This window comes from Vanacampus margaritifer, chromosome 14 (genome assembly GCF_051991255.1).
Source record: "Vanacampus margaritifer isolate UIUO_Vmar chromosome 14, RoL_Vmar_1.0, whole genome shotgun sequence".
In the NCBI taxonomy this organism is placed as follows: domain Eukaryota; kingdom Metazoa; phylum Chordata; class Actinopteri; order Syngnathiformes; family Syngnathidae; genus Vanacampus; species Vanacampus margaritifer.
This window is the reverse complement of record NC_135445.1, coordinates 3,768,129-3,796,102: the sequence shown is the minus strand read 5'-3', so window position 1 is coordinate 3,796,102 and position 27,974 is coordinate 3,768,129. Positions and strand designations below refer to the sequence as shown.

Genomic DNA, 27,974 nt, shown 5'->3' with positions numbered 1-27,974 from the left:
AGGGGGGGGGTGCTCATTGAATGTTTACAATGGCCCTCCAAAGGCCATGATGAGCATCTTGGCCTTTTTCAGGGTTGCGGGGAGTAGGAATCGCTTCCTTTCACCCAGCAGACATCTGCATTGCAATCGTCCGGCTGCCATGACACTTCTTGGGATTTTAACAATGTTTGGACCAAGATTGATTTTCAAATGTCAAAAATGGATCACTCACTTCCCCAACCTGTTGTGTTGGTGGAACCGGAGCCGTAACGGAGGCAGAACGGCAACCGTGAGGATATGCCCGAATAGGAGTGCGAGGTTTAAGAGCTGACAGTCATTTCCTATCCTATTGTGTTGAAAGCAACCTTTTTTTTTTATACATCATACCAGATGCTGGCAATTGTGGGTCGCAGGGCAGCCGTGGCCAGGTGGTTCAGATCGTTACCTGCCACTGTGGAGACCCTGGCTCATTAAGACCATCCCCAGACACGTGACTGTGGTTTCCTGTTGCTGGTGTTGTTAGTCGACTGTTTTATGTGTCACATCAGTAGCTGGTACTTGGAGGTGGAATCGGAGCCGTAACAGGGGGTGGGGGCGGGGGGGCACCCATGTTGAAAGAAATGCCAGGACCGGGGAGTGATGTTTAAGAGACGACACTCACTTCTCCTGTCCTCTTGTGTTTGAAAGTAGTCGTTTTTCTGCAGAGGTGTCAAATCCAGGTCCAGAAAGTAAGTGCTAAGTGCTTTAGCCACAGGTGCTTCGATTCAGCTCGTTTAGCTGCCGGTTGAGTCGAAGCTTCTCGTTGTGGTTCTCTTCTGACAGCTGTTTTATGTGTCTCACCAGGAGCTGGTGCTTGGAGGTGGAATCGCACCTGTGTTTAAGGCAATGCCAGATTTGGAGTGTGAAGTTGAAGACGCGTCTCTCAGCGTATTGCGTTTGATAGCAGTTGTCGCTATTGTTGAAGAAAATAATCTTTTCCCCCGCGTGTTCGTTTTCTTTCTGGTCGTGAGAATGTTGGTTATCCGAATGCAGGCTGGAGATCGATGAACAGTCACTTCGAAGCTTTTATTTCTACAGAATATTCCGGGCACAGAAAATGGCAGCCTCTCACGAGTGCGAAGTTACAGCGGACTCACAACATTCTTATACTATTTTGAAGGGCGGTATCATAAAACCCTCAAGCCCCCAGGAAACAGCCCCCAGCGTTCACCAGACATGAGATAAGACTTTTACAGCATTCGTCAATACACATTGACTTCGACCACAGACAAATGGTCTATTGTTGTGGAAATAGAGGAGGCCCACCCAGACCCTCTTCACTGTCTTAGAAGTATCCGCAAAGTTGCAGATGGCCACAGGAAGAAATGAGATGATCCTCCATCCTTCTATTTTCGATCAGTGATATCGTTAATGGCGTCACCGGTAACCTGGATCCTATCCCAGCTGACCGGGCGAGAGGCGGGTTTACATCCCGGACTAGTCTGCAGTGAGTCACTCGGCATGTTTAGAGTCTTCGATGAATTTGTGTTTTTGGAATACGCAGGAGGAACCACGCTAACTCTACAAAGGAGGGACAGAGCCCAGATTCAAACCCTGAACCGAACAACTGCGAGGCAAGACGTGCTGACCCACTCTATCGCCGCCCTGCCCGTGAGGCGATCAGTGATCTCGAAAGCTGCAGTCACCCCTGAGTGAACTTCCTCCCCGGGGTTCCATCTCAATTCCCCCACCCTGAGGCCACACGGAGTGCCTGCTTATACTCCGCCAACTGTCTCACCCAATTGTTGTATATCCTATTGATTATTTCAGTCGGTACAAGCTCCGTGCAGCTCCTCCTACCTCCTTCCCTTCCTCCCTACCTCCCTCCCCTCCTGCGCTCACGCTTCCCAACCACCTCCAGCCTCTCTCTCGCTCTTGTCGGACTGCAGCATCGAGCGGCGAGCATCTCAATCGGAACGAGCGTGGAGCTCACACGTACCCACGCGTTGGCTGGCATGCGGTCTCAACGATGGTGAGTGCTTCATTTTTTTTTCGTATTCTCTTTGAAAGCCGCGGATGCCGCACGCCACGGAATGTTCTTTTTTTCTCCCAAGTTTAGATGAGATTGAAGGAAAAGTTGGGCAAAAATCCACAAGCACGCCACGAGTCTTCCAGGGGAGCTTGAAAAGTTCCGGGCATGTAGCGGCAAATACAGCATTAAGGCAACCACTCCTCGGAGTGGGGCTGCAGAGGGTGTGTAATAAAGTGGGGGGTGGGTGGTACATGCAGTCATTACTCAGGAAAGCGCTGCAGCGTGAGCGAACCCGTAGGTGTTGGAGTGGGGGGGAGGAGGGGGGGGGGGTTGTAGGATGGATGCTCACGGAGCGGGACAGCACACAGAGATCTAATTACGGGACGTAACGCGCGTCAAACGCCTCCCGCGTTGATTGATGCCTTTTCCTCCGTGCTCGTGGAATGAGCCACAGGCTGCAGGAAGTCCGTTTGGAGTAGTTGCACTAGAAGTTAGGAGGACCCTTCTGTGATGAAATTAGTGGTGGGAGGTAATGGGGTACAAATACTTGGTTAATGTCATGAAGTAGATTTTTCAGGTACTTATATTTTATTTTATTTTCATGATCATTTTGAACGTTTTCCAAGTGTCCCTGACAATGCTGTCCACCCTGTCATTATTGGATCACTGCACCAATAAGAAAGTGTCTGCTGTTAGGGACATTACGGCCAGAATTTTGTCTTGCTTCAATAGAGGCTGGTAATAGTTGCAGAATAAATATTTAGACACGTTTCATAATATTCATTATATTATGTGAGTAGATGGATATTGTCAAGCATAACATGTCCACCCTGCCATAGTGAATTATTTGGTCTAAAAACCTTTTTTTTTTTTTTTTTATCTTAATAAATTTGTTAAACAGTGCCCAACTTGTTTGCTAGATGAATCATGCAGCTCAGTGAAGGCCCACCAGTAAAATACAGATATTATCAAAAAATGTCTACCCTGTCATTGTCCACCCTGTCATAGTGAATAATTTGGTCTAAAAACCTTTTTTTTTTTTTTTTTTTTTTTTAAATATTAATGAATTTGTTAAACAGTGCCCAGCCTATTTGCTTGATGAATCATGCAGCTCAGTGAAGGTCCACCCGTAGAATGCAGATATTATTCAAAAATGTCCACCCTGTCATTGTCCAATGGCTGTTTGTAGGTACTGTACATTGTCTGTTTGCAGTTAATTCATGGAAAACTGGAAGATCTTGACCAACTTGCATTTCAAACAGCGTAGCATCTACCAAATACAATGAATATGAAGATAAATGGAGAATCTCAACTTTTTTGGGGGATGAGATGTGGGAAAGTCTCAAAGGCATCCCATAATGTTATGAAGTCCTATCGTGCAAATGTAACATAGAAAGTGAACAGCATATATTCCAAGCTAAAACTGTATTGTGCAGCATCTGCAGTCGCGCTTTGGCGTGTGCTTTTTGTACGCATGATGCACATTAGCCATTGCTCACTGCGGCCATCTGCGGGAGCCGCAGCAAGCCTGTGGGGCGCCACATTTCCATATAGTCAACCTGGACGTCACATGCCGACGCTCAGCCAATCGGTGCGGAACACGGCAAGTGTTGCTCCTTTTTCGCCACAGCATCGTCCACGTAGAAATACAGTACGGGTTTTCGTCAGTAATTAATGTATGTGGCAGTGCGCCGGCGTCAGCGGGCCGTTACAGTGCCACAGTCAGGAAAATTGTTTACTCCCCCTGAGGAATTTTGCCGATTGCCAAAATTCCACGCCGTGTCGTCGTAATAATAATAATAGTAAGAACGACTATTAAAGTGTCTTTCAAAGGACCCATATTTTGATATTAGTCAAAACATGTAAATGCGATGTTAAAAAAAGCTCCCATCTTGTTGCGGCCCCACAGCTTTGTGAAAAAATAAAACTTCAAACTGATAAAAATGTAGTGTTATAGTATTATAGTAACACCGGGCTAACAAGGCAACAGGTCACTGCGAGGTCGTGGGTATGTACCTGCCACTCCGGAACAAATGATTGACACTTAGTATGTGTGGCCTTCTGTCTCTGATTGGTTGTTTTTTCTCAGGCAGTGTGGTTTCTTCTATATTAAAGAAGAGGTGCTCTAGATTGGACTGCAAAGTCATAGTGACTGTTTTAGCAAATGTTAAAAAAGTGATATTTTTCAAAATTGTACAAAAATGGAGTAAGAATACATCTTTACTGTGAATTATGTACAATATTACAGATATCTGAGAAAAGTATTTTTACTACCAAGGGAATGGGAACAAAAATAGAAATGTAAACTTGCCAAAATCAAAACAGAAACTACATTGTATAACAGTTTTGTTTTGTTTAAATGATAGGAGCCAGATTAGACGCCATTTGGGGTCGATGCTCCAAAGAGTTTGTGGGGTCAGTAGCACAAAGTACCCATAAGGCTTTTATTTAAAAGGGCACTCACTGCACTCTGCGCCTTGACAGGTGCATCCACAGCCAGGGTCAGCCTCCTCCTCAATACCCGGTCGCGCCAAAGAAAAGTTAGTTACGAGCCATTTCCCGCTTCATTTGGCTGCTGCATTGCACCAAACTCTCTCGGGCGCCTTCCGGCGAGCCCCCTGGCGCGCCCGCGTTCAAATGACTGATCCCAACTGATGTTTTATCTCATCGCGCCGAGCAAAAGGTGAGCGGTGGCGCCATACATCAAGCTGCCACGCTCCATTTGGGGCGCTCCGGCCAACGTCTTGCAGCCCTCCGCTCCCGGGAGTGCGCCGAGACCGCTAGCCCGTTAGCGCTAATGTGGAAAAGATGGATTTCACATCCTGCAGATGTATCTGCAGCTGCAACGCTGTTAACATACCACACTGACACACTATTCATCTCGGCGTATGCTTGGGTACCAACTACAGTACAGTCAGGTGTGCACACTGTCCATTGAGTTGGGTTTAGCAAATGAGTTCAAATTAGCTAACTAGCTAAATTAGCTAAAAAACTATGAAAATACAAGTTCTTGATTGACAGTGCAACAAAATGCTATTTAAGCCTAATGAATTTCTACTAAAAAATTGATGAGTAGATAAATTTACTTCATTTACAGATTATTTACCATGTACTACTACTGTCAGGACATAACAAAAAGACAAACTTGTTGGAAAGTGTGAAAAGGGCTAAAGTGATACACTTAACAAAAACTTCTTATACAGTATATGACATAAACTGATCCTATTTGGACCCATATCATGTCCCATCCATTGTAGACTGAAAAATGTCAAATGTCCACTCCTCAAAGCACGACTTCACACATGTCTGTGTGGTTATTGGTCTGCCACAAACAGCTAAAGGGTTTTGCGGCACAGGCGACAAGGCCCTGACAGGTCTTTGGCGAGACCGGGCCAGTGCGGCGGCGGTGGTGGTGGCCATGGAACGAGCCTTGAGGGCGCTCACTCACACGGGCTGACATGTGTTCCTGGATTGGAATCAGCAAACTGGAATGAATTATTCTTGACACACAAGAGAACTGAGCTTTTTGGAGAGGATAAGAATTAAAAGCTGCAAGGAGTGAAGAAGAAGCCTTTGTAGGGCGAAGGACTTGTATACAGTTTGAAGTCATTTGAGTCCGTTAGAAGTGGAAGGAAAACGGGTCATCAGAATGAAGGAATTAAGTTGGCGGCATTACCAAGCCAATTTTTGGGGGAGTGATACCCTACTAAATGTATATTTTGACCAGGTTTAATACACCTGAACATATAAACTCATTCACTGCCATTGACAGCAATAGATGTAAAAAATTCATTTGAACTTTTTTTATGAGTTTAACATTTTTTTCCCATTTTTGTTAACAAGAGTGTGAAAACCTAGAATTTTTTTTGTACATTTAGAACAGATATAACATTTGTGATTAATCGTGAGTTAACTAGTGAAGTCATGCGATTAATTACGATTACAAATTATTATCAAAATTTTAATAATCTTTTCTTTACAAAAAACACGTTTTTATTTTTAATGTTTTTTTTTTTTAAAGAAAAGATTATAGAAAAATTAGGGGCGTCGAGCGATTACAATTTTTAAACGTAATTAATTGCATAACTTCACTAGTTAACTCACGATTAATCAAAAATGTTATATCTGTTCTAATACAAAACAAATTCTCTGTTTTCATACTTTTGCTAACAAAAGTGGGAAAAATGTTAAACTAGTAGAAATAGTTCAAATGAATTTTTGACGTCTATAGCCGTCAATGGCAGTGAATGAGTTAATTGGTGTCAAGGAAGTATGTACCGGTATGTACTAAGAGACTAACATCCTAGTAGGTTTAACCTTGGTTGTTAGTGAAAGTTACAGAGGCTCTTTGCCACATGTGAATGTTACATCCGTGCTTCTGCTGCCTTTTTCCTGAAAACAAATCCTTTGCGATCATTGTTTGTGGTGAGGCCGTCTAGTATTTGTGGTTCATCTGAGCGATTCGGACGCTAGCCTTCAAGAGGGCTGTAATAATACCTCGGCCCTCCGCTACAGTCGGGTTTTCATCAGCTAACTTTTAATGAAGTGCTTTCTCCGTGTGTTCCTGCAGGCTGACGGCCTCGTCTGCTAAGCTCTTCCACAACTGAGAAGTTTTCCAATTTCGACGGCCTCCTTTGCAGCTCCATGGGTTTTGACCTGAGCGCTTAATTACTATCCTGGCAGCCGACTGGCGTTCCCGGACTGTTGCTGGCTTGACCCTATAAACTACCCCCAGTGCGTCCCAGGCAGCTGCATCCACTGGAGCTGCTGAAATAGGCTACTTACAAACACTTAGTGCTCAGCTTTGTCTGCGTCAAGATGAATGAAACGCACAATAACAGGACTTCCCTGGCCAAAGGGGCCAAGGACATCGCCAAGGAAGCCAAGAGGCAAGCCGGCAAGAACCTCAGCAAGGCGGTGGACCGCGCCTCGGACGAATACTCGGAGCACCGCAGCTACAATCGATTCCAAAACGACGAGGAGGAGGAGAACGACTACAATTCCTACGGACAAGCGGACGGGCGCTACGGCGGCAACGCCGACGAGGACGGGGCGTCCAGCGACGCCACGGAGGGCCACGACGACGAAGACGAGATCTACGAGGGCGAGTACCAAGGCGTGCCCGCCTACCAGGATGGGAAACCGAGAGACGGGCAGATGCCTCTGGGCCAGCCGCCGGTCGACGGTCCGAAGAGCCGCAAGGACCTGGAGGACGAGCGGCAGGCCGACGAGGAGGAGCTGGCGCAGCAGTACGAGCTCATCATGCAGGAGTGCGGCCACGGGAGGTTCCAGTGGCAACTCTTCTTCGTGTTGGGCCTGGCGCTCATGTCGGACGGCGTGGAGGTGTTCGTGGTGGGATTCGTCTTGCCCAGCGCCGAGACGGACATGTGCGTGCCCAACTCCGGCGCCGGATGGCTTGGTAAGGAATACATAGCCACCATTTTCTAATTTAACCAGAGGTGGGCATTCCATCAATATTGATCAGTCGATGACGGACACCCATTTTGTTGACGATTGACGGGAAACTTCAAAAAATTTATAAACTTCGGATTGACGGAAGGAGGTTTTCGTTCGTCAATGTAATCGTCAATCAGTCAATAAATTTTACGAAGGTCACATTTTGGTGATGGATTGACGGATGCCCACTTCGAATGACGGAAGTCGATGTCTCCGTTCATTTTGCTGGGCAATCGACGAATGACAGATTAACGGTTCGGATTGAAATATTGACGATGACGGAGGAGCGTCCCGACTGTTGACGATTGCCGAATGACCGCCGCTCAAAATTCATTGACGCGCCCACCTCTGAATTTAAACATATTTTCGCCTTCCCGATATAAATCGACCTCCCATAAAGATTCGCCGATTTCATCAACAAAATGCCGAATTTTATATGTAGCAGATCTATGAATATGGTACACCACTTGTGTTGAACTGATGCAGGTGTACCTAATGATGCGGCCAGCGAGCGTAAGGATGCTGTGTTATTCGTTCACATTCCACGAGTGAGTCATCTCGCAGTGGGAGACGAGAGGGGGAGAACAAAAGAATGAGTCACATTATGTAGCACCAAGTGGCTCGCAACAAAAATAAACTATACGTATGTTGTGGGAAATAAAATCAGAGTGATCAATAGCGGCCTCTTGACTGGATTCCTTCAAAGAGAGAGGCTAATGATAGCTCTTTGAAAAGACCACAAATAATTTAAGAGAAATTTTCTGGAACACAGTCTTACAACTAGGACATACTTTTAGTTTTAAGACTAGAACCCTTTTGATTATCGTTCTTTACTTTAGCTCCAAATTTTGTAGCAATCGGAAAATAATCTCCTGGATTTCGGGCCATTCGAAAGGACCCTATTGGCAACGATTTTGGACTCGTCTATCACACAAGTCTAAAAGTTCAAAGATTCAAAGCTCTTCAATCAAAGAACAGAAGACATTAACAGTAAAAGTGGCGCACGGCTCGGCAGGTGCCGGCGTAATTAACGTTTTCATTCGAGCCCCTGCGAAAACCCACCCGTCAATCACACGTTCTCCTCCGAGAATCGTCCGTCATCTGCCGAGATCCTCGCGTCCCGAACGAGGAAATTAGCGGCTCGCAACACCTCAAGCGTGGCGGGACGCGGCGTGCCGATGAGCGAGAACATCGCGCAAAAGGCGTCGAGGGGGAGTTCAGATTTAAAAGAGGAAGCACAAAATCAGCATGCATGGAGACCATATAAGAGGAATGATAATAAAAACCCTCCAAGGAAATGTTGTGCATTGTTCCAGTGGATGCAAGAAGTGTATACCTCAGAAACATCTATGCTTTTTTTTTTTTTTTTTTATCTTTGCAGTTGTTTTGGACTTGTCTTTGACTCATATTCCACAATTATCCACATTTGTAAAAAGGCCATCCATACATCCTAAAAAGTCATGGCTTCATACGAGCAAATCAAATTCTAACAGCAATTTGATCACACGCGGCGGGAAAAGTATCGTAAGCGATGACACGATATTTTGTCTCACCTCTGGTGTTGAGGCAGATGTGTGTTTCAAAGGTCTGACCTTTGCTTGAACCCCGTAGGAAATAACAAATCCAATCTCAGGAAGAATCCTCACTCATAAGCCACCCACCTCACCTCCTCCTCCCTTTATTACATATCCTAACTCAGCGCGCGCTCCGCCATAAAACAAATGAGCCGACGCTTCCGGATCGAGCGTCTTGGCTACACGTGTGCATCTCCCATTTTTTGTGCCGTCGCGTATGTGCCCGGTTTTGCAGCACTCGTGACGTTTTACCCTGATATTTTTCGTTTCATTTTCCCGCCACCGCCCGGGTTGGTCCCGGGTTCACTCGCAACGGCCTCCTCTGCAGTGGCGAGCTAGCAGCTGTCGCCGCGTAATGAATGGCCGACTCGGCGCGGTGTCTGCGCGGCTCGATAAGAGCGTTTTACTTTTAGCCTATCTGTCCCATCACCGCAAACACGGTGCAAAAGAGAGGGCGGAAGGAAAAAAAAAAAAGGGAGGCCTCACCCCCACCTTCCAGAGACATTAGCATTTTTATTAGCACGTCGAGAGCGACGCCATTATTTACTGGCCTGACAACTATGCTCTCCAACGCTGCATTGTCTCGGGAACGGGAAAAGAACCGACCACAACTTCCTGTAGTGTGGAACGGGCCGGTTTTGTGTACATTTTTAACTCATTCACTGCCATTGACGTAAAAAATTCATTTGAACAATTTTTATTAGATTAACATTTTTTCCACTTTTGTTAACAAGAGTATGAAAACCTAGATTTTTTTTATTACACTGTACATTTAGAACAGATGTAAAATTTATGATTAACTCATTCACTGCCATTGACGGCTATAGACGTCAAAAATTCATTTGAACTATTTCTATTACTTTTAAAAAAATTTCCACTTTTGTTAACAAGAGTATGAAAACCTAGAAAAAAAAATATTGTACATTTTAAACAGATATAAAATTTGTGATTAATCATGACTTAACTATTGAAGTAATGCGATTAATTACAATTAAAAATTGACGCGATAAAAAAGAAAAGATTAATAAAAATTTGGAGCGTCAAGCGATTACATTTTTAAAATTGTAATTAATCGCATGACTTTACTAGTTAACTCACGATTAATCACAAGTTTTATATCTGTTCTAAATGTACAATAATTTTTTCCCTAGGTTTTCATACTCTTGTCAACAAAAGTTAAAAAATAAAAAATTTAAACTAATAGAAATAGTTCAAATGAATTTTTGACGTTTATAGCCGTCAATGGCAGTGAATGAGTTAATCGTGAGTTAACTATTGAAGTCATGCGATTAATTACAATAAAAAAATTTAACCGCCTGAGGAGATTTAAAAAAAAAAGAAAAGATTATAAAAAATTAGGAGCGTCAGGCAATTAAAAATGTTAATCGCAATTAATTGCATGACTTTGCGAGTTAACTCATAATTAATCACAAATTTTATATCTGTTCTGAATGTCCAATAAAAAAACAAAAGTGGAAAAAATGTTAAATTAATAAAAATAGTATAAATTACTTTTTGACGTCTACAACCGTCAATGGCAGTGAATGAGTTAAAAACACTTTGAATGTAGTTGTTGTGATGAGTTTTAAACCCCCAAAAATTGTTCAAAAAAACGCTGATAAGCATTAATTGCAGACACGGAAACCGAAGTAAAAATATAGGGGGAAATAAATCCAGGAAAAAAAACTTCCAAAATATATTCACAAAAAATGGAGGGTCGACACAGTGCTTAATTTTGGAGATACTATATCAATTTCAGCATTTCAGTTTCCTTGATTTTTAAGGCATATCTAAAACAGTGAAACAGTAAAACAGTCTGACAATTCCATACCATGTCCACTATTTATGAACTTGAGTGCCTTTGTTTGCCTCATCTGGTGCAGTCACTGCATGCAGTTAGCTAGCTAGCTAGCTAGCGCCCTATGCAGTAGAAATGTCTCTTCCCTTCAGATAGTCACTGGCCTGGCCACTTTTGAGCACCTCGTTGTCGCCCGGAAAAAATAAAGGCGGGAAAACAAGTCAGGGCTCCTTTAACCGTCAGCGTGTGTACAGGGGCTTCGCGCAGCATTAGAGCGCGTCGTCGTCACGGTCTGGCTAAATCAGTAGTGGCTCCAAGGTGCCATTTTTCTAGCAAGTGACCAACTTCGTTTGATACACAATGTCTGATGAGCTCTTTCCATTCCCTCGCTCTCTCCAGGCAGCATCGTGTACTTGGGGATGATGTTCGGAGCCTTCTTTTGGGGCGGCCTGTCGGACAAGCTGGGCCGCAAGCAGTGCCTGCTGATATCGTTATCCACCAACGGGTTCTTCGCCTTTCTCTCCTCCTTCGTGCAAGGCTACAGCACCTTCCTTTTCTGCCGCATGCTGTCGGGATTTGGGTAAATCAAATCAGTAAATCAAACTAGTCTATTTTCATGTCTAAAAACAACTGGCTGTCCGCAGGATTGGCGGCGCGGTGCCCATTGTGTTTTCCTACTTTGCCGAAGTGTTGGCCCGGGAGAAGCGTGGTGAGCACCTGAGCTGGCTCTGCATGTTCTGGATGATCGGCGGCATCTACGCCTCGGCCATGGCGTGGGCCATCATCCCGCACTACGGTGAGTGACTGATGACAATGATAGGATTTTAGCCTAATTGCTAACTTATCTGCTTGCTGCTTAGCCCTGGAGAACCCAAGAACCCTTTTCTTCTTTGGAAAATTATGAATTATACATTAAATGACTGCTATAAGTTCACTGAACACCAAAATATATGTTTTTTCAATTTTAACCCTTTTTTTTAACTAGCTCAGAGTTGCTAATTTATCAAAATATATATATATATAAAACATACTCCTAGGCATTCTGCAAAATGATAACAAACAAAAAAAACAAAATTTTACCATCTGATGGTTTGCTGAGAAGATGGTTTTGTTTGGATTGATTTCCAGCTCAACAAAACAGCATGTTGGCAGCCATCTTGTCACCACAACTCTGGCTCATGTAAGTGCAATATTCATCCACTAGATGGCCCCATGCAGGGGTCAGAAGTGGCACTCTGGACTTTTGAAGTAAAATTTGTAAAAAAAAAAAAAAAAAGTCTTTGCTATTTGAGTAGCAGAATTTATAGGGGCCAAATTTGACCCCGTCGGTTTTCCAGGGTTAGATTCGAAAATTATAGTCATCAAGACTTTTAAAAGTAGTACTGTATTTTTTGGACTATATTTTGCTCCTGAATGTATGTCATACCAGCCAAAAAAAAGAAGTAAAAAAAAAAGAATAAATCCGTCGCTAGTATAAGATATTGGATGTGGGGAAGGGTTGCATCGATTATGAATTGGAGTTGCCAATGTGTAATAGCTGGAGCTCTGAAGGAAAATCTGCTTTTCCCAGATAGAGACAGCATATAGAAGCTGGCGAAAGGTTATTTAAGGCCAAAAAAGACGTAAAAACTCCAGATTTTGCCGCCGCTGTCGCATTGCTGCAAACAGAAATGGAGCGTGCACGATGCGCCTCGCCGCAGTGACGCCAATAAAAGGCAACATGTGAGATCGTTTTGCAAATATGTCCGCTCTTGCGGGGCCCTCGGGCGCTCACGCAAACAACAAGCAGGTGGCGGTGGCGTAGCCGGGGATTCATTTTACACACTGACGGCGGGTCGGTTTTTAAGAACTAAGCTGGTTTTGTGTGTGGATGCCCAGTATGGCTCATCGACCTCCGTTTACGACCGTCACCAGACATATATGATGTTTCCAAGTTATGAAATTGGTGGCGTAAGAATACGGAATGATGAGACACAAGAGGGCATGCTTTATCAGTTTTTTTTTTATTTTGGTCTTTCATGTTCATGACCTAGAAGTGCTTAGATGTAAAGAGTTTCTATGATTATGACTTTTAAAACGTGTTTATACATTTTTAACCCCTAGGCGTTATTGTGACCATTTTTTGGCTTTTTGTTGGTTCTGACCAAGCCATTTCAAAATAAAATACTGCCCACGGGAAAAAAAGATCGATGTTTTTCTGGCAGAAGTTGGAATTTTCCAGAAAAAATGCTCATTTTTGAGAAAAAAAACTAGCCGTATATTTTCTACGGGGGGATTGGGGGTGTATTCTGGGGGAAATAATCTTAATCATACAGTGACACAGTGTACAAGGGGGGAAAATGGTAGACCAAAAATGTAGTTAAATGCCCTAAAAAAAAATCACTGATTTATTTAATATATTCATATTCATTTTATGATCCAAATTTGGCTGTTTCAGGGCCACAGGAAGAAGAAATCCCTAAATTGCCCAACATAAACCCAAGATGTGGGTTCCGGGTGGTGTTTCCTTTTCGGAGAAAGGTATTAGAGGCCGATTGTCACGCAGGAGTTTCCCCGATTGATTTTCCGGACTTTCTGCTGATTGACTCGTTTGTGAATCGACAGAACGTCTCTCGAGTTACAGCTCACGCGAGCCGAGAGAAGAACGCTTGTGTTAAGCAAAATCGGCCCTCACAGAGATAATAATGCTCTATTTCATTTCTTTTCCTTTCTTTTTTTATGATGATCCATTTGAATGATCAGGTTGTCTTCCGTGAAGGTGTATTCGTGCATTTGGACATGATAAAATAAATACATTTAAAAAATACAAAACAAGCGTAAGGTCATAACATGCTCGTGGATGAACTGCGATCCGATGTGGGGCAGCAAAAGAGATTAGGAGGACAAGAGCGGAGGCCAGGTTGGCAGGGAGCGCTTGATTTATGAACCCCTTTGTGAGGGATAATGGAAAGGTGAAGTGATAGAGGGCGGCGTTCTCGGAAAGAAACGACGAGAAAGGGAGTTGGAGCGCCAAGGATCAGGATGCGCCAACTCTGTCAGTGTATCCGGACTGTTTTATGATGTAAAATTGAGGTCGAAGAAGCAAAGCAAAAAGTAAAGCAAAACGGTTGACATTGATTATTTCATAATTAAAAACTATATATATCTATGCGTTAAACTATGTTTGTTTGGATTTTTTTTTTGGGGCGGGGGGGTTGTTCGGTTGTCGGCATGTTGAAGGTGGTGCGTGGCGAGCGCTTGATTTACGAACCCTCCGTGAGGGATAAAATGGAAAGGTGAAGAGATGCGGGGCGGCAGTCGGAGAGAGAAACAACGGCTTAGCCGTTTTAATGGAAAGCTGGAAGGCGTTCGATATATATAACGGGCCGCGTTGATGAAGTGCCTCAACCGGGCGAAGCACTTATCTGGGGACTCGTGAGACACGCACTTGGAGAAATAGAAGCCACTTCCAGGACAAAACTAAACTTATTGAGAAAGGTGACAATAAAGATTATGAGAGGGGAAAACGTGCATCGACTATGGATTAAAGACTGATGCCCCACATGAGTATTTGTAAAAACGTTCAAATATTTTAACCGCACCACCACACATTAGGTAGGTTAAGGATGTTGTATAAGCATTTTTGTAAGTCATGAATGTGGTTTAAAAAAAATATATAAAATAAAAATTAACTACTGTACCACCTAGATAGCTTTAAGCTAGCTTTGTGTCCCTGTCGCTGAATTGGATTTAAAATTTACTTAAAAAAAAATGTATTTAAAAAAAAATGGACTATTTAAATTTAATTGATTTTAATCAATCAATTATTTAATAAAACTAAATAAAAAAAATAATTGAAATATTACCATAATAATGTATGTTCAGTTTTTATTATTATTATAATGCATTATATTATAGTGAATAAACATTTTTGACCAAATCAAATAAAGCAAACAGCTTATTATACAAATATTTATTTATTTATTATTTTGTGGTTTGGGATTTTTTTTTATTTATATTTTTTTTAAACCTCAGCCTAATCCGTTAACAGTGTTTTTACGTATACAAATTCAAAAGAATGAAAAAGAGTAAATACATTTTAAGTTTAAATTCTGCGCAAGCGTACAATAAAAATACAAGACTATGCGTCACATTCGAAAGACATACTGTACATCCACAAAAATATCCCAAAGGCATTTTCTTTACATCACCAAATAGCATCTATACGTCTTCTTCCTTTTCGCACATCTGTACAAATGGAATCGTTTTTATTTCAGCGATCCTCGGTCGCTGTTCCATGACCGTAACCCAAAAATCTATTACGCAGTAGGTAAGACGTACCATCCATCTTTTTTACATATCATAAGTAGCGATTGACGAGAAACATTAATGTGACACGAGGCGGCGCCAAAGGATCATAATCGAGGTCAATTGATTAGACGCCGCTTGTTTCATCCTTCTTTTTTTTTTTGGTGCTGCAATACGCAGTGGTTTGTGGGGAATGGGTTTCGCCGCAGTGCTCTTTACATTGACTGGTGGTGAGTAAAGGCCAGATGTGTGTGTGTGCGCGTGGTGGTGTCTCTTTTTTTTTTTTTATAGTCCCTAAAAAGTAAACTGTAAAATCTGCTGCTGTGACCGGTCTTAAATGTGTGTTTGTTGCAGTGTAAGGCCGATTTGTCTGGATGCTCTGCTTTGTGTGTGCGTGCTTGTCGGAGGCGTTCTCACTTACTGTAGAGTAGCCACATAAATCACCTTGAGTATCGCAACCAGTCAGCCATCGCCAACAGTCCATTATAGCTGGATTCCTCCTAATGAGCTTTTTTTTTACCGGACCGGGCAGAATGAAGCTCACACGGGCCACGTGAAAAAAACACGCTCACGTCTCCTAAAGCTAACATACCGCGACGTGCAGATTTGCTGCTCATTTGCATATTGTAATACGTTATTTTTGCGATATGTTGTGTTTTGATACATCGTGCTACGATACGTCACGTTAACGTTATACGTTGCCATATGATATATTGGTATTGGATACGTTGTGATATGATATATTGCAAATTTGGCAATTGCTCCTATAAATTATTGCATCTTCAAGTGACAGACGGAACCACATGTATTTGCAACAACTAGTCGAAAAATAGCTACTATCTTGCCTTTGCCATAGTTTTGATTTAATGCATTTTGTTGCTATTAACTCATTCACTACCATAAATTCAGTAAATATAAAAATAAAAAGATTATTAAAAATTAGGGGCGACAGAGGCGATTAATTTTTTTTATTGTATTTAATCGCATGATTTCAATAGTTAACTCACGATTAAACATAAATTGTATATCGGCTCTAAATGTACAATAAAAAACAAAAATAAAAAGATTATTAAAAATTAGGGGCGACAGAGGCGATAATTTTTTTTTATTGTATTTAATCGCATGATTTCAATAGTTAACTCACGATTAAACATAAATTGAATATCGGTTCTAAATGTACAATAAAAAACTAAAATAAAAAGATTATTAAAAATTAGGGGCGACAGAGGCGATTCAATTTTTTTTATTGTAATTAATCGCATGATTTCAATAGTTAACTCACGATTAAACATAAATTGAATATCGGTTCTAAATGTACAATAAAAAACTAAAATAAAAAGATTATTAAAAATTAGGGGCGACAGAGGCGATTAAATTTTTTTTATTGTAATTAATCGCATGATTTCAATAGTTAACTCACGATTAAGCACAAATTTGATATCGGTTCTAAATGTACAATAAAAAACAAAAATAAAAAGATTATTAAAAATTAGGGTCAACAGAGGCGATTAAATTTTTTTATTGTAATTAATCGCATGATTTCAATAGTTAACTCACGATTAATCACAAATTTAATATCGGTTCTAAATGTACAATAAAAAAAAAAAATAAAAAGATTATTAAAAATTAGGGGCGACAGAGGCGCTTACATTTTTTTATTGTAATTAATCGCATGATTTCGATAGTTAACTCACAATTAATCGCACATTTTATATCGGTTCAAAATGTACAATAATAAACAATTCTTGGTTTTCACACTCTTGTTAACAAAAGTTGTAATACACTTTAATGCGAAATAAAAAATGTATGCCATTATTTGATGAGTTGATGGAATAATCAATAGAACAATCAATTAAAAAAATATTTGATAGTGACAAGCTACAATAAGTCATGAGACGTAAGACATTATTTTACGATACATTGCATTTTGATACATCGTGTCAAGATACATCACATTACGATACACCGCTTTTATAATATGATACGTCACATTCCAATATTCAATTTTTGGTCTACTGACGCCGGAGTTGGCCATGTGTGCGCGCTTCGTCGCTTTCTGTGTACAGGTTGGAGTTTCAGCATGGGCTCCGCCTACCAGTTCCACAGCTGGCGAGTGTTTGTGGTGGTGTGTGCGCTGCCCTGCGTCTCAGCTGTGGTGGCGCTCACCTTCATGCCCGAGAGCCCCCGCTTCTTCCTACAGGTGAGAGAGCGCGCTAGGCATGCCAAACTCCCAAAATGTTAATGATATAGTATTGCACTTTTAGGTGTCATTTCGGGATGAACCTAAGCGGCACTTTAACCTTTCCATGTGAACTTAATTTGACTTCCACTAAACTTTTGAATGCACTGTCTAGAGTGGCAAACACGACGAGGCCTGGATGGTCCTCAAGCACATCCATGACACCAACATGCGAGCCCGCGGAGAGCCAGAGAGAGTCTTCACGGTGAGTTGACATGCCCCACAGCGCCCCCTTGTGGCTCCAGGAAACCGCCAACGGGACTGGCGAGTGTCTCCCCCTACAGGTCAACCGGATAAAAATCCCCAAGCTGCTGGACGAGCTAGTGGAAATGCAGAGCGAGTCGGCCAACCCGGCGCTCAAGGTTCTTTCCAAAGTCAAGACTGAGCTTCGAGGGGTCAGTATTGGATTCGGAACTTTTGAGTTAGGCGTAGCCTGTACTACACTGTATGATTTTTTTTCATATAACCTTGTGCCGTTAAAACCACCATATTTGAAATGACTTTATGCATCATGTCATGCTAATTTAGCTAACGTGCTAAGTGGTTCACTACAGAAACATTAATACTGATGCCAGAAGGTTATATGTAAACATTTGAAAATGCATATTGTTAATTCATTAATTAATTGCAAATGATTAGCTTTTATGGTTGTTTACATATAATAATGACCATCATTATTTTCTTTTCTCTTCTTTTTTAATAGATCTGGTCAACTTTTATGAGATGCTTCAACTACCCGGTAAAAGACAACACCATGAAACTGGCGGCAGTTTGGTTTACGCTTTCCTTCGGGTAAGATCAATCCTATTGTGGATGTTTCATGTGGTTCATGTCTGTAGAACAACTCCCAAGTCTTTGCGTCCGGCGAGAAATGTTTCTAACGCACTCGCTGCCAACCCAGTAAAAATGGATCTTTGACATCTATAGCCGTCAGTGGCAGTGAATGAGTTGAGGGTTAAAAATGAGTTCAAATGCAAATATACAGTACGAGTTGAGGTAATGCCTCAACTGCATTCAGATCACGTCAGATACTTTTACCCAAGTAATATTCTATCAATTCTGTTGTACTCTTACTTAATTAGTTTACTACCCAAAAGGTATAAATACGCTCTATTTTTTAAATATTACCATGCTGCCAAAGACGTATTTATATGTTTTTTTTGTGTGTGTGTGTTTTTTATCCTAGTGCATACAGAAGGCTTTTGATGCAGCCTCTGAATAAAAGAGAATGCTTGAAGCAATGGTAGATATTACAAAAACGGTCAGCGGATGGCAGCAGAGTATAAGAGATCAACCAGGGCCATGTTGCAAAAAGCTCTTTCCCCTACTGTTTTAAAAAGATGTGTGAATGATGATGAAACTTAGCTATATTCTAATGCTAATTGCTGTAAAACAGAAACAGATACAAATATACTTTTTTTTCCTGATAAAAGAAGGGACTCTAATCTTTCATTTGGCAGGTTCCATGTTTTTATAGCAATAGAACACAATATTCTGTGGGCCTTGCAAAATCAGTCAAAATCCAGTAAACCGCCCGGGAGCGAAGGGGGTTGCTTCAGTGAAAATGGCTGGGAGTGAATGAGTTAAGTATTAAGTTAAGTACTCCTGGTCCTCGAAATGCAGGTACTACGGGTTGTCGGTGTGGTTCCCCGACGTGATCAAGCACCTGCAGGCCGACGAGTACGCCTCCCGGGTGAAGATCCACACCAACGAACGCATCGAAGACTTCACCTTCAACTTCACGCTGGAGAACCAGATACACAGAAACAGCGCTTTCCTCAACGACAGGTAACCGGACCCGCGATTATTTGGACTCAAGGCGTTCACCTCAGTATGTCGCAGGCCGTCATGGCCGTTCATATTAATCCTGCCTCGGTTATCTCTGCCTCTAACAGGAAATGAAAAGGCTTATCTAGGCGGGACGCCTGTCCTTCCTGGATATGACTTCCACTTACACCAAGGAAAGATACATGTGCACATGCATGTGTCCGTTTTTCACAAAATAAATGTCGATGCCCCGGGTGCGCACATTCAATTTGGCTGTGGTTCAAAGCTTTTTTTATGCGCACATTTTTGCGGTAGCCAATTTTTCTTTGTTTTTGTTTTCGGAGGGGGGAATCAAAACGAAATCAAAACAAAAAATTAATTAATTAATTAAATACATGAAATAAATAATAATAAATCAATTAATTAATCAATTAATTAAATACATGAAATAAATAACAATAAATTAATTAATTTATTTATTTATTAATAAATACATACATATCCCGGGGAAAGGGGACAGAAACCAATACCTTACGAATAGCAAAAAAACTAAACAAATAAAAGGGATTTGAAATTCCAGATGGAGACCACAAGATGGCAGCAAAGCACTTGAAACCGAGATGATCATAAAGCATCAACGCCATGCTTCTACTATGGACTAAAGAATAAACACGTTACATAAGCGACTGTATTCAATAGTTAAATTATTCAACACATTAAAAAATATATATTAAAAAACATTCACATGAAGCTCATCAACAGCATTAGCTAGCATAAAACGCTAGCACAAACCGGCGTGACAGCACAATGGGCTAACAAGTAGATGCGCTAGGACAAACAATTATTATCAGTAAACGTAAACTACACTAGTTATTAATAGCTGCATTGGAAGAGAATCAGAAACATATGTTTACTTTTACTTTTGACGGGGGGGGGGGGGGGGGGGGCACTCTCGATGAGTTAACAGTAACACCAAGAGTTCACCAGGTGGCGCTAACGTAATACTATGTTGGCAATGCACACACAAAAAAACTAATAGATGAGAATTCCAGCAACTAATGGAGGATAAAAGCGGAGTTTTTTTATACCAGGATTTTACCTGAACTAACAATTTCGAATTGTATCAATAACCTGTTTCATAGCATAGCCTTGCCTCTGTCTTCTGTGCAGGTTTATTAGCATGAAGTTCAAGGCAGTCTCCTTTGTCAACTCCTCGTTCCTCAACTGCTACTTTGAAGACGTCTCCTCCGTGGGATCTTCCTTCAAAAACTGCACATTTGTCGACTCCTTCTTTTACAACACGGGTACGTTCTTGCTCCCCCCCCCCCCCCCCCCCCCCCCCGCAGCCCTGGTACCGCCGCTCAGAAAATCCTTCGCTTGCAAGGATTGCAATGAAAAGGTTTCAAGAAGTGCAAGTGGAATGGAAAGAAAAGGCGGCGCGAGAAACTAAAGCTGAATCAGACCTTGTGGGAGTCTGGGCTTTCAAATGATTTCCCCTGCAGCACTCGGGGAAAGTGCTGAACACGGAAACGGCAAAGGCATGGAAGGTGCTGGCGATGCACCATGGGAAATGAAGTCTCTTTTGATTCCCCGGAGCAATGTGCTATAAGCATGTGAGGGCGGAAAGAGTAAGAACAGCGTGGCCTATTTAGGAAATTAACTATTAAGGAAGGTTTACACTGTAGGTCCAAGTGCGGAACTTTTCAAACTTCTCTCTTTGTGTTTTTAAAAATACTACTTTGTCCTTTATTTAGAAAATGTAATCTTTTAACCTAATTCTGGTTACTTAATTCTGTCTGTTAGCGAGAGCCACTACATCGTGATAACTTACATTGATGTTTCTGCATTTGGCAATTTATTATTATATTATATTATTTGTATGGGATTTTTTTTTAATGGGCTTTAGGTGAACTGATGAATACACACACGCACGCACGCACATGCACATGCTCGCCCACATACAAAAAAAAAAATATATATATACAGTATATATATATATATATATATATATATATATATGTGTATATATATATATATATGTGTGTATATGTGTATATATATGTATATATATTTAAAAAAAAAAAAAAAAAGAAAGAAAGAAAAAAAAACATTTTTTTTTTTTAAAAAGGAGAGCAATGATGATGTCAAATCGAATGAACAATACTGAGCTCTCCTGGAAAATAAATAAATAAATAAATTAATTAATTAAATAAATAAAATAAAAAGAAAATGTAATCTTTTATCTACAATTTTTTGGTTACATTTCGACCAACATCTAATATTACCGTTTTCACTTAGACTATACGACTTCAATTGGTGGGGGGGGGGGGGCTTGGGAGGGGGTTATCACCCCGAAAAATATCTTAAATTATTTGGAAAAATGTATTTTATTTTGAAAAGTAACTTTTTTATTTAAAATGCTTCTTTCATTTAAAAAAATATTACTTTTTCATTAAAAAATGTGACCTTTTTAATCTAAAAATAATAATTTTTCCCCATTGTTAAATTTTTACTTACATCTTGTAATGTTACATTTGTCCTTGAGAATACAGGGAAATGTTTTTAAGAAAAATAAAACTTTATTGTGAAAGCAAATCTTAATCTTGTGGCAAACTATATCTAAAAAGGACTAAAATATTTTTTTAATCCATGAAAAATGAGACTTTTTATCTAGTATAAATCGTGACTTATTATCTAGACAAAAATATGACTCATCTAAAAAAAAAGTGAATTTTTCCCATCTTGACTTTTTAAATAGAAACTTTTTATCTATATATATATATATATATATATATATATATATATATATATAATAAAAATCTGTTTTTATCATAAAACCAAAAATAATCAGAATTTTTATCTTGGAAAATGACTTTCCATCCAATTTTTTTGTGAATGTCCCTATATTATATACTGCCCCCTAGTGGCCTTTAACACTTCTGTCGTCCCGTTTACAGATATCGACGACAGCAAGCTGATAAACACGAGGGTGGTCAACAGCTCCTTCCATCACAACAAGACGGGCTGTCAGATGACCTTCGACGACGACTACAGCGCCTACTGGGTCTACTTTGTCAACTTCCTGGGAACGTTGGCAGTGCTGCCCGGCAACATCGTCTCGGCGCTCCTCATGGACAAAATAGGCCGCCTCAGCATGTTGGGTACGACATAACGACACATACAAATACTTACTGTTAATGTACTTAAGTAGATTTTATAGCTACTAGGTTAAAGGTTAGCCAGCTAGCCACCCACGTCACTCACCAGGACAGGCCACGCCTTCTAAAGCCATACACGCTCCAAAGTCACAGATACTACAGTAGAACACGTGGATGGCAAAGCCTAGTGGACAAAAATAATACCTGCACCTCACATGCATGTTATAAATGAATTAATGGGATAGCGGAAGTTAATTAAAACCATGAGTCTGAGTAGTAACTGTTTTCCCCGTCCGCACCCTGCAGGGGGCTCCATGGTGCTGTCGGGAATCAGCTGCTTCTTCCTGTGGTTCGGCACCAGCGAGTCCATGATGATCTTCATGTTGTGCCTCTACAACGGCCTCAGCATCTCCGCCTGGAACTCCCTGGATGTGGTCACCACCGAGCTCTACCCCACCGACAGAAGGTGACGGCTCTCACTCACTCACGGGTAGAATGGCAAAGACCTCCACCAAGGCCGAATCATCCTAAGTATTTTTGAATAAGCATATTTTTGGAATAAGATTTAGCTTTTTATCTAAAAAGGAAGAAAAAAAAACCTTCAAACTCATTCATTGACATAAATTCATTTAAAAAAAAAAAAGATTATAAAAATTAGGGGCGACAGGCGATTAACATTTTTATTGTAATTAATCGCATAACTTCACTAGTTAACTCACAATTAATCACACATTTTATATCAGTTCTAAATGTACAATAAAAATTTCTAAGTGTTCATATTCTAAGTTGAAAAAAAGTGTTAAACTAATAGAAATATTTTAAATTATTTATGGACGTTCATAGCCGTCAATGGCAGTGAATGAATAAAAATAAAAAAAACTGAGAAAACATTATTAAAAATTTGGGGCTTCAGGCGATTAAAATTTGTAATCATAATTAATCGCATGACTTCACTAGTTAACTCACAATTAATCACACATTTTATATCAGTTCTAAATGTACAATAAAAATTTCTAAGTGTTCATATTCTAAGTTGAAAAAAAGTGTTAAACTAATAGAAATATTTAAAATTATTTTTTGACGTTCATAGCCGTCAATGGCAGTGAATGAATAAAAATAAAAAAAACTGAGAAAACATTATTAAAAAATTTGGGGCTTCAGGCGATTAAAATTTGTAATCATAATTAATCACATGACTTCACTAGTTAACTCACAATTAATCACACATTTTATATCAGTTCTAAATGTACAATAAAAATTTCTAAGTGTTCATATTCTAAGTTGAAAAAAAGTGTTAAACTAATAGAAATATTTTAAATTATTTTTGGACGTTCATAGCCGTCAATGGCAGTGAATGAATAAAAATAAAAAAAACTGAGAAAACATTATTAAAAATTTGGGGCTTCAGGCGATTAAAATTTGTAATCATAATTAATCGCATGACTTCACTAGTTAACTCACAATTAATCACACATTTTATATCAGTTCTAAATGTACAATAAAAATTTCTAAGTGTTCATATTCTAAGTTGAAAAAAAGTGTTAAACTAATAGAAATATTTAAAATTATTTTTTGACGTTCATAGCCGTCAATGGCAGTGAATGAATGAAAAAAAAAAAAAAAACTGATTACATTACATTATTAAAAATTTGGGGCTTCAGGCGATTAAAATTTGTAATCATAATTAATCGCATGACTTCACTAGTTAACTCACAATTAATCACACATTTTATATCAGTTCTAAATGTACAATAAAAATTTCTAAGTGTTCATATTCTAAGTTGAAAAAAAGTGTTAAACTAATAGAAATATTTAAAATTATTTTTTGACGTTCATAGCCGTCAATGGCAGTGAATGAATAAAAAAATAAAAAAAAACTGATTACATTACATTATTAAAAATTTGGGGCTTCAGGCGATTAAAATTTGTAATCATAATTAATCGCATGACTTCACTAGTTAACTCACAATTAATCACAAATTTTACATCTGTTCTAAATGTACAATAAAAAAAAAAATCTAGATTTTCATACTCTTTTTGACAAAAGTGGAAAAAAAATGTTAAACTAATAGAAATGGTTCAAATGAATTTTTGACGTCTATAGCCGTCAATGGCAGTAAATGAGTTAATCAAGAAATCTGACTTTTCATATGGGCAAAATGCCATCTCCTTAACTCTTTGACTGCCAAAAACGTTAAATAACGTTTGGTAAAATCCTATGGAGGAGTGCCAAAGACGTTAAAAGACGTTTTTTTTAAAACAGAGGTGAAACTAACCATTTTCTATTGTTGATTACTGAAAAACGGAATAAGGTAGAAACAAACTTTTTTTTCTGATGAAAGATGAGAGTCCAATCTTTCATTTGGTAGTATGTGCGTTTCCATAGTCCAAACACATATTTTTCTGTGGACCTTGAAAGATCAGTCAAAAATGCTTAAATCGGCTGGCACCCACGGCATCCTTTTTCTGAAAACGTCTGGCAGTCAAAGAGTTAAAAATGACTTTTTACCATGTACTGTATGACCTTTTAACTAAAAAAAAAAAAAAGGCAAAATACAAATAGAAGAATTGAGCCAATCGCTTTCTGTATTAAAATATGTTCCGCCACTCTCAACTCAATCCAACCAAACCGGACTTTTCCTCCTTTTTTTGGTCTTCCGCAGAGGCACGGGCTTCGGCTTCTGCAATGCCCTGTGCAAGCTGGCCGCCGTGCTGGGCAACCTGATCTTCGGCTCTCTGGTGGGCATCACCAAGGCCATCCCCATCCTGCTGGCGTCGTGCGTGCTGGTCTGCGGTGGGCTGGTGGGCCTGCGGCTCCCGGACACGCGCGCCAACGTCCTTATGTAAACGTTTGCTCGTATCTTTATATATATATATATATATATATATAGATGCACTTTTCAATTGGGTTCTTTCACTTTTAGCACAGTTAAAGTCGCAAAAACTCACGAGTTTCATGTCAAAACACACTGAAAAGGGACTAGAGACAAGCACAGCGTCTCATACAATTTAAGGATTGACTACTATGCGCTACAGCTGCTTTTTGACCCTCGCCGACATCCGTAGCTTTACATTGACAGCAGCCATTTCACTTCCATACACCACAAATTGTTTTTTTTTTTTTATGGCTATGACAAGACAAACAAAAATTTGAGGTTCATGATTTTCAGTGAACAGTGACTGTTTATTTTTTTATGTTAAAAAATATTATTTAATAATTTAATTCAATTGAATTCAACGATTCAATTGTATTTGTTGAATTATTTGTTTTTTGTTTTATTCATTTTTTCACATTTGCTTGCCTTTTTAGTTGAATATTTTCTTTGAACCGTGCTAATGTATATATATTTAATTTAAATTCTACTTTTTTTTATTTTATTTTTTTAGGTGAGTCATACAGTTCTGGCTATCTTAACAAGATTTTAGTAAGAATTTTTGCAAAAAGGTTGAGCCCCAGTGAAACTAGACCACCACAATAAATCCCGAGGGGAATCCTTTAATTGCTTATGGTACTGGATATGTACCATGAAATGTATTCAACAAAATGAGCAGCTTCTGATAATTTCAGCCAAAACCTAGCGTTTTCTTTTCAGAGTTTAGCAGTTTTGTGGTAAGATTGTATGTTTTGGGAAAATCGAATGTTCTCATTGCAAAATTTAGCTTGGATTTTTATCGCAAATCTACATGGATTTTCGCTACTTGGGGGCGAACGCGGGCCCTAATAGTGTGGGCCCACTGCATTTTCATTGCAAATTTTGGCATTTTAACTCATTCACTGCCATTGACGGCTATAAACGTCAAAAATTCATTTGAACTATTTCTATTAGTTTAACTTTTTTTTTCCCACTTTTGTTAACAAGAGTATGAAAACCTAGAAAACAATTTTTAAATAATCTTTTTTTTTTTTTAAAGAAAATATTATAAAAAAATTATGGGCGTCAGGCGATTAAAATTTGTAATTGTAATTAATCGCATGACTTCAATAGTTAACTCACCATTAAACACAAATTTTATATCTGTTCTAAATGTACAATAATTTTCTTCTAGGTTTTCATACTCTTGTTCGCAAAAGTAAAAAAAAAAAAGTTAAACTAATAGAAATAGTTCAAATGAACTTTTGACGTCTATAGCCGTCAATGGCAGTGAATGAGTTAATAGCAAATTTTCCTTTTCTGCCAAATTATAGCGAGCATCAGGTACTGCTGATGTCTAAAGCTTCACTCAACTGTGAGGTTTCCCACTGAATTCCTCTCCTCAATCACATGCCGTCACCGTCCCGTCATAACCTGTGAAAGCTTTTTGTCGAGAATAACCTCAAGGCCGCACAACATTCAAAGCTGTGCCAGTGACTGAAAAACAAGTTTACATTTTCTGCTTTTTACACGCCGCGTGCGCCTCCCTTGTGTGTGTCGTGTGCAAAGTTCTTCTCGTCGCTTCCCCAGTCGTGTCTTTCCTTGTCTTGTCTCCCCCTCAAAAAAAAAAAAAAAAAAAGCCTTTTTCTCCGATGTGGTGCCTCTCTTTCTCTTTCTCTTTCTCTCGCTTCCCAAATGTGGCTGGGAGCTTTTGCTGCTTTGTTGTATCTTCTCCACGAAAGGCGTTTGCAAAAACTTTTAAAGGGCCGGTGTCGCTTCAACATCAGCTGACTTCGTGTTGTGATGTAGCATAGACGCTTTATCGACGATATCCATCCCATCATCTCTTTACATTGCTGTTCCTCCCTTAGAAATAAAGCAAGCAAAAAAAAAAAAAATGTTGCTTTTAAAATTCAATTTTCTCAAGAATTTATGAGAAAAAGAGATCATCGATTCATGGTTATATGAATCGATATCGGACTCGAAAAAGAAATTCGATATTGATTTTTCGATTTAAAAAAACCCAGCCCTACAATTTTCTCACATATAAAACTCCTCAGTCGTCCAAATCCTGCTTAAAAATATGCAACGCAATTTTCCCCGACACTCGCCATACACTCGTGTCTCCGAAGCCCGCATGTTTGTTGCAAAATGTCCTTCTTTCTTGTTGCCTGTAATCTTTTCTTCCTCCCTCTTCCCGGTTGTCTTTTTGTCACGCGGTCACGATACCGTGCCGCGGTTGCCAAGATGTTCTCTCTGTGCCTGGATGATTTATTTTAATAAGAAAATGTCTATGTGGTGAATGCCGTGTGTGGCGTCTACATAAAATGTCTAATTTGAAACCAACACGCTCTTGTTTTTTTATCATGTACTTGCCAGCAGGTGGTGCCATTAATCCGTTGCAGCCCGGCAAAACCCTTTTTTGGTGCATGTTTTTAATAGGAAAAAAATAGCACCGCATTATGAATTTTTTTGTATAAAAACTTTATTTAAAAAAAACGCATTTAAATAAATACATTATGATGTTTATTCAAGCCGAAAGGTTTGAGTCCATCTCTGGTTGGCCATTTTCCACGCAGTTCAGTCTGAGCATCTGCTCCATGTTTCTTTGTAAGTGTTTATAAAAAGTCTACACACCCCTGTTCAAATGCTTTGTTTTGTGACGTTAAAAAAAATTAGACCATGAAAAATCATTTCAAAACATTTTCCACCAATGTGACCTTCAACATGCACAGCTCAATTGGGGGGGGGGGGGGGACAACAACAATGCGGTTGCACAAGTGTGCACACCCTTTACAACCGAGTGTAAACACATTGCTGTGATGTTCACAATGAACCAATCACATTCAAAG

The 27,974-nt window shown here is 39.8% G+C and overlaps 1 protein-coding gene across 1 annotated transcript; it reads left to right on the top strand.

The window, feature by feature from the left end:
* Window positions 1-29: 29 nt before the first annotated feature.
* LOC144034218 (synaptic vesicle glycoprotein 2C-like) lies at window positions 30-27,861 on the top strand. Its single transcript, XM_077542815.1, has 13 exons — window positions 30-1,990; window positions 6,561-7,409; window positions 11,219-11,399; window positions 11,464-11,615; window positions 17,173-17,306; window positions 17,461-17,550; window positions 17,630-17,740; window positions 18,049-18,137; window positions 18,969-19,133; window positions 20,283-20,416; window positions 22,070-22,273; window positions 22,577-22,736; window positions 24,934-27,861. The coding sequence occupies exons 2-13, from the start codon at window positions 6,809-6,811 to the stop codon at window positions 25,115-25,117; spliced, it is 2,205 nt and encodes a 734-aa protein (XP_077398941.1). The 5' UTR covers window positions 30-1,990; window positions 6,561-6,808; the 3' UTR covers window positions 25,118-27,861.
* The last annotated feature ends 113 nt before the right edge of the window (window positions 27,862-27,974 follow it).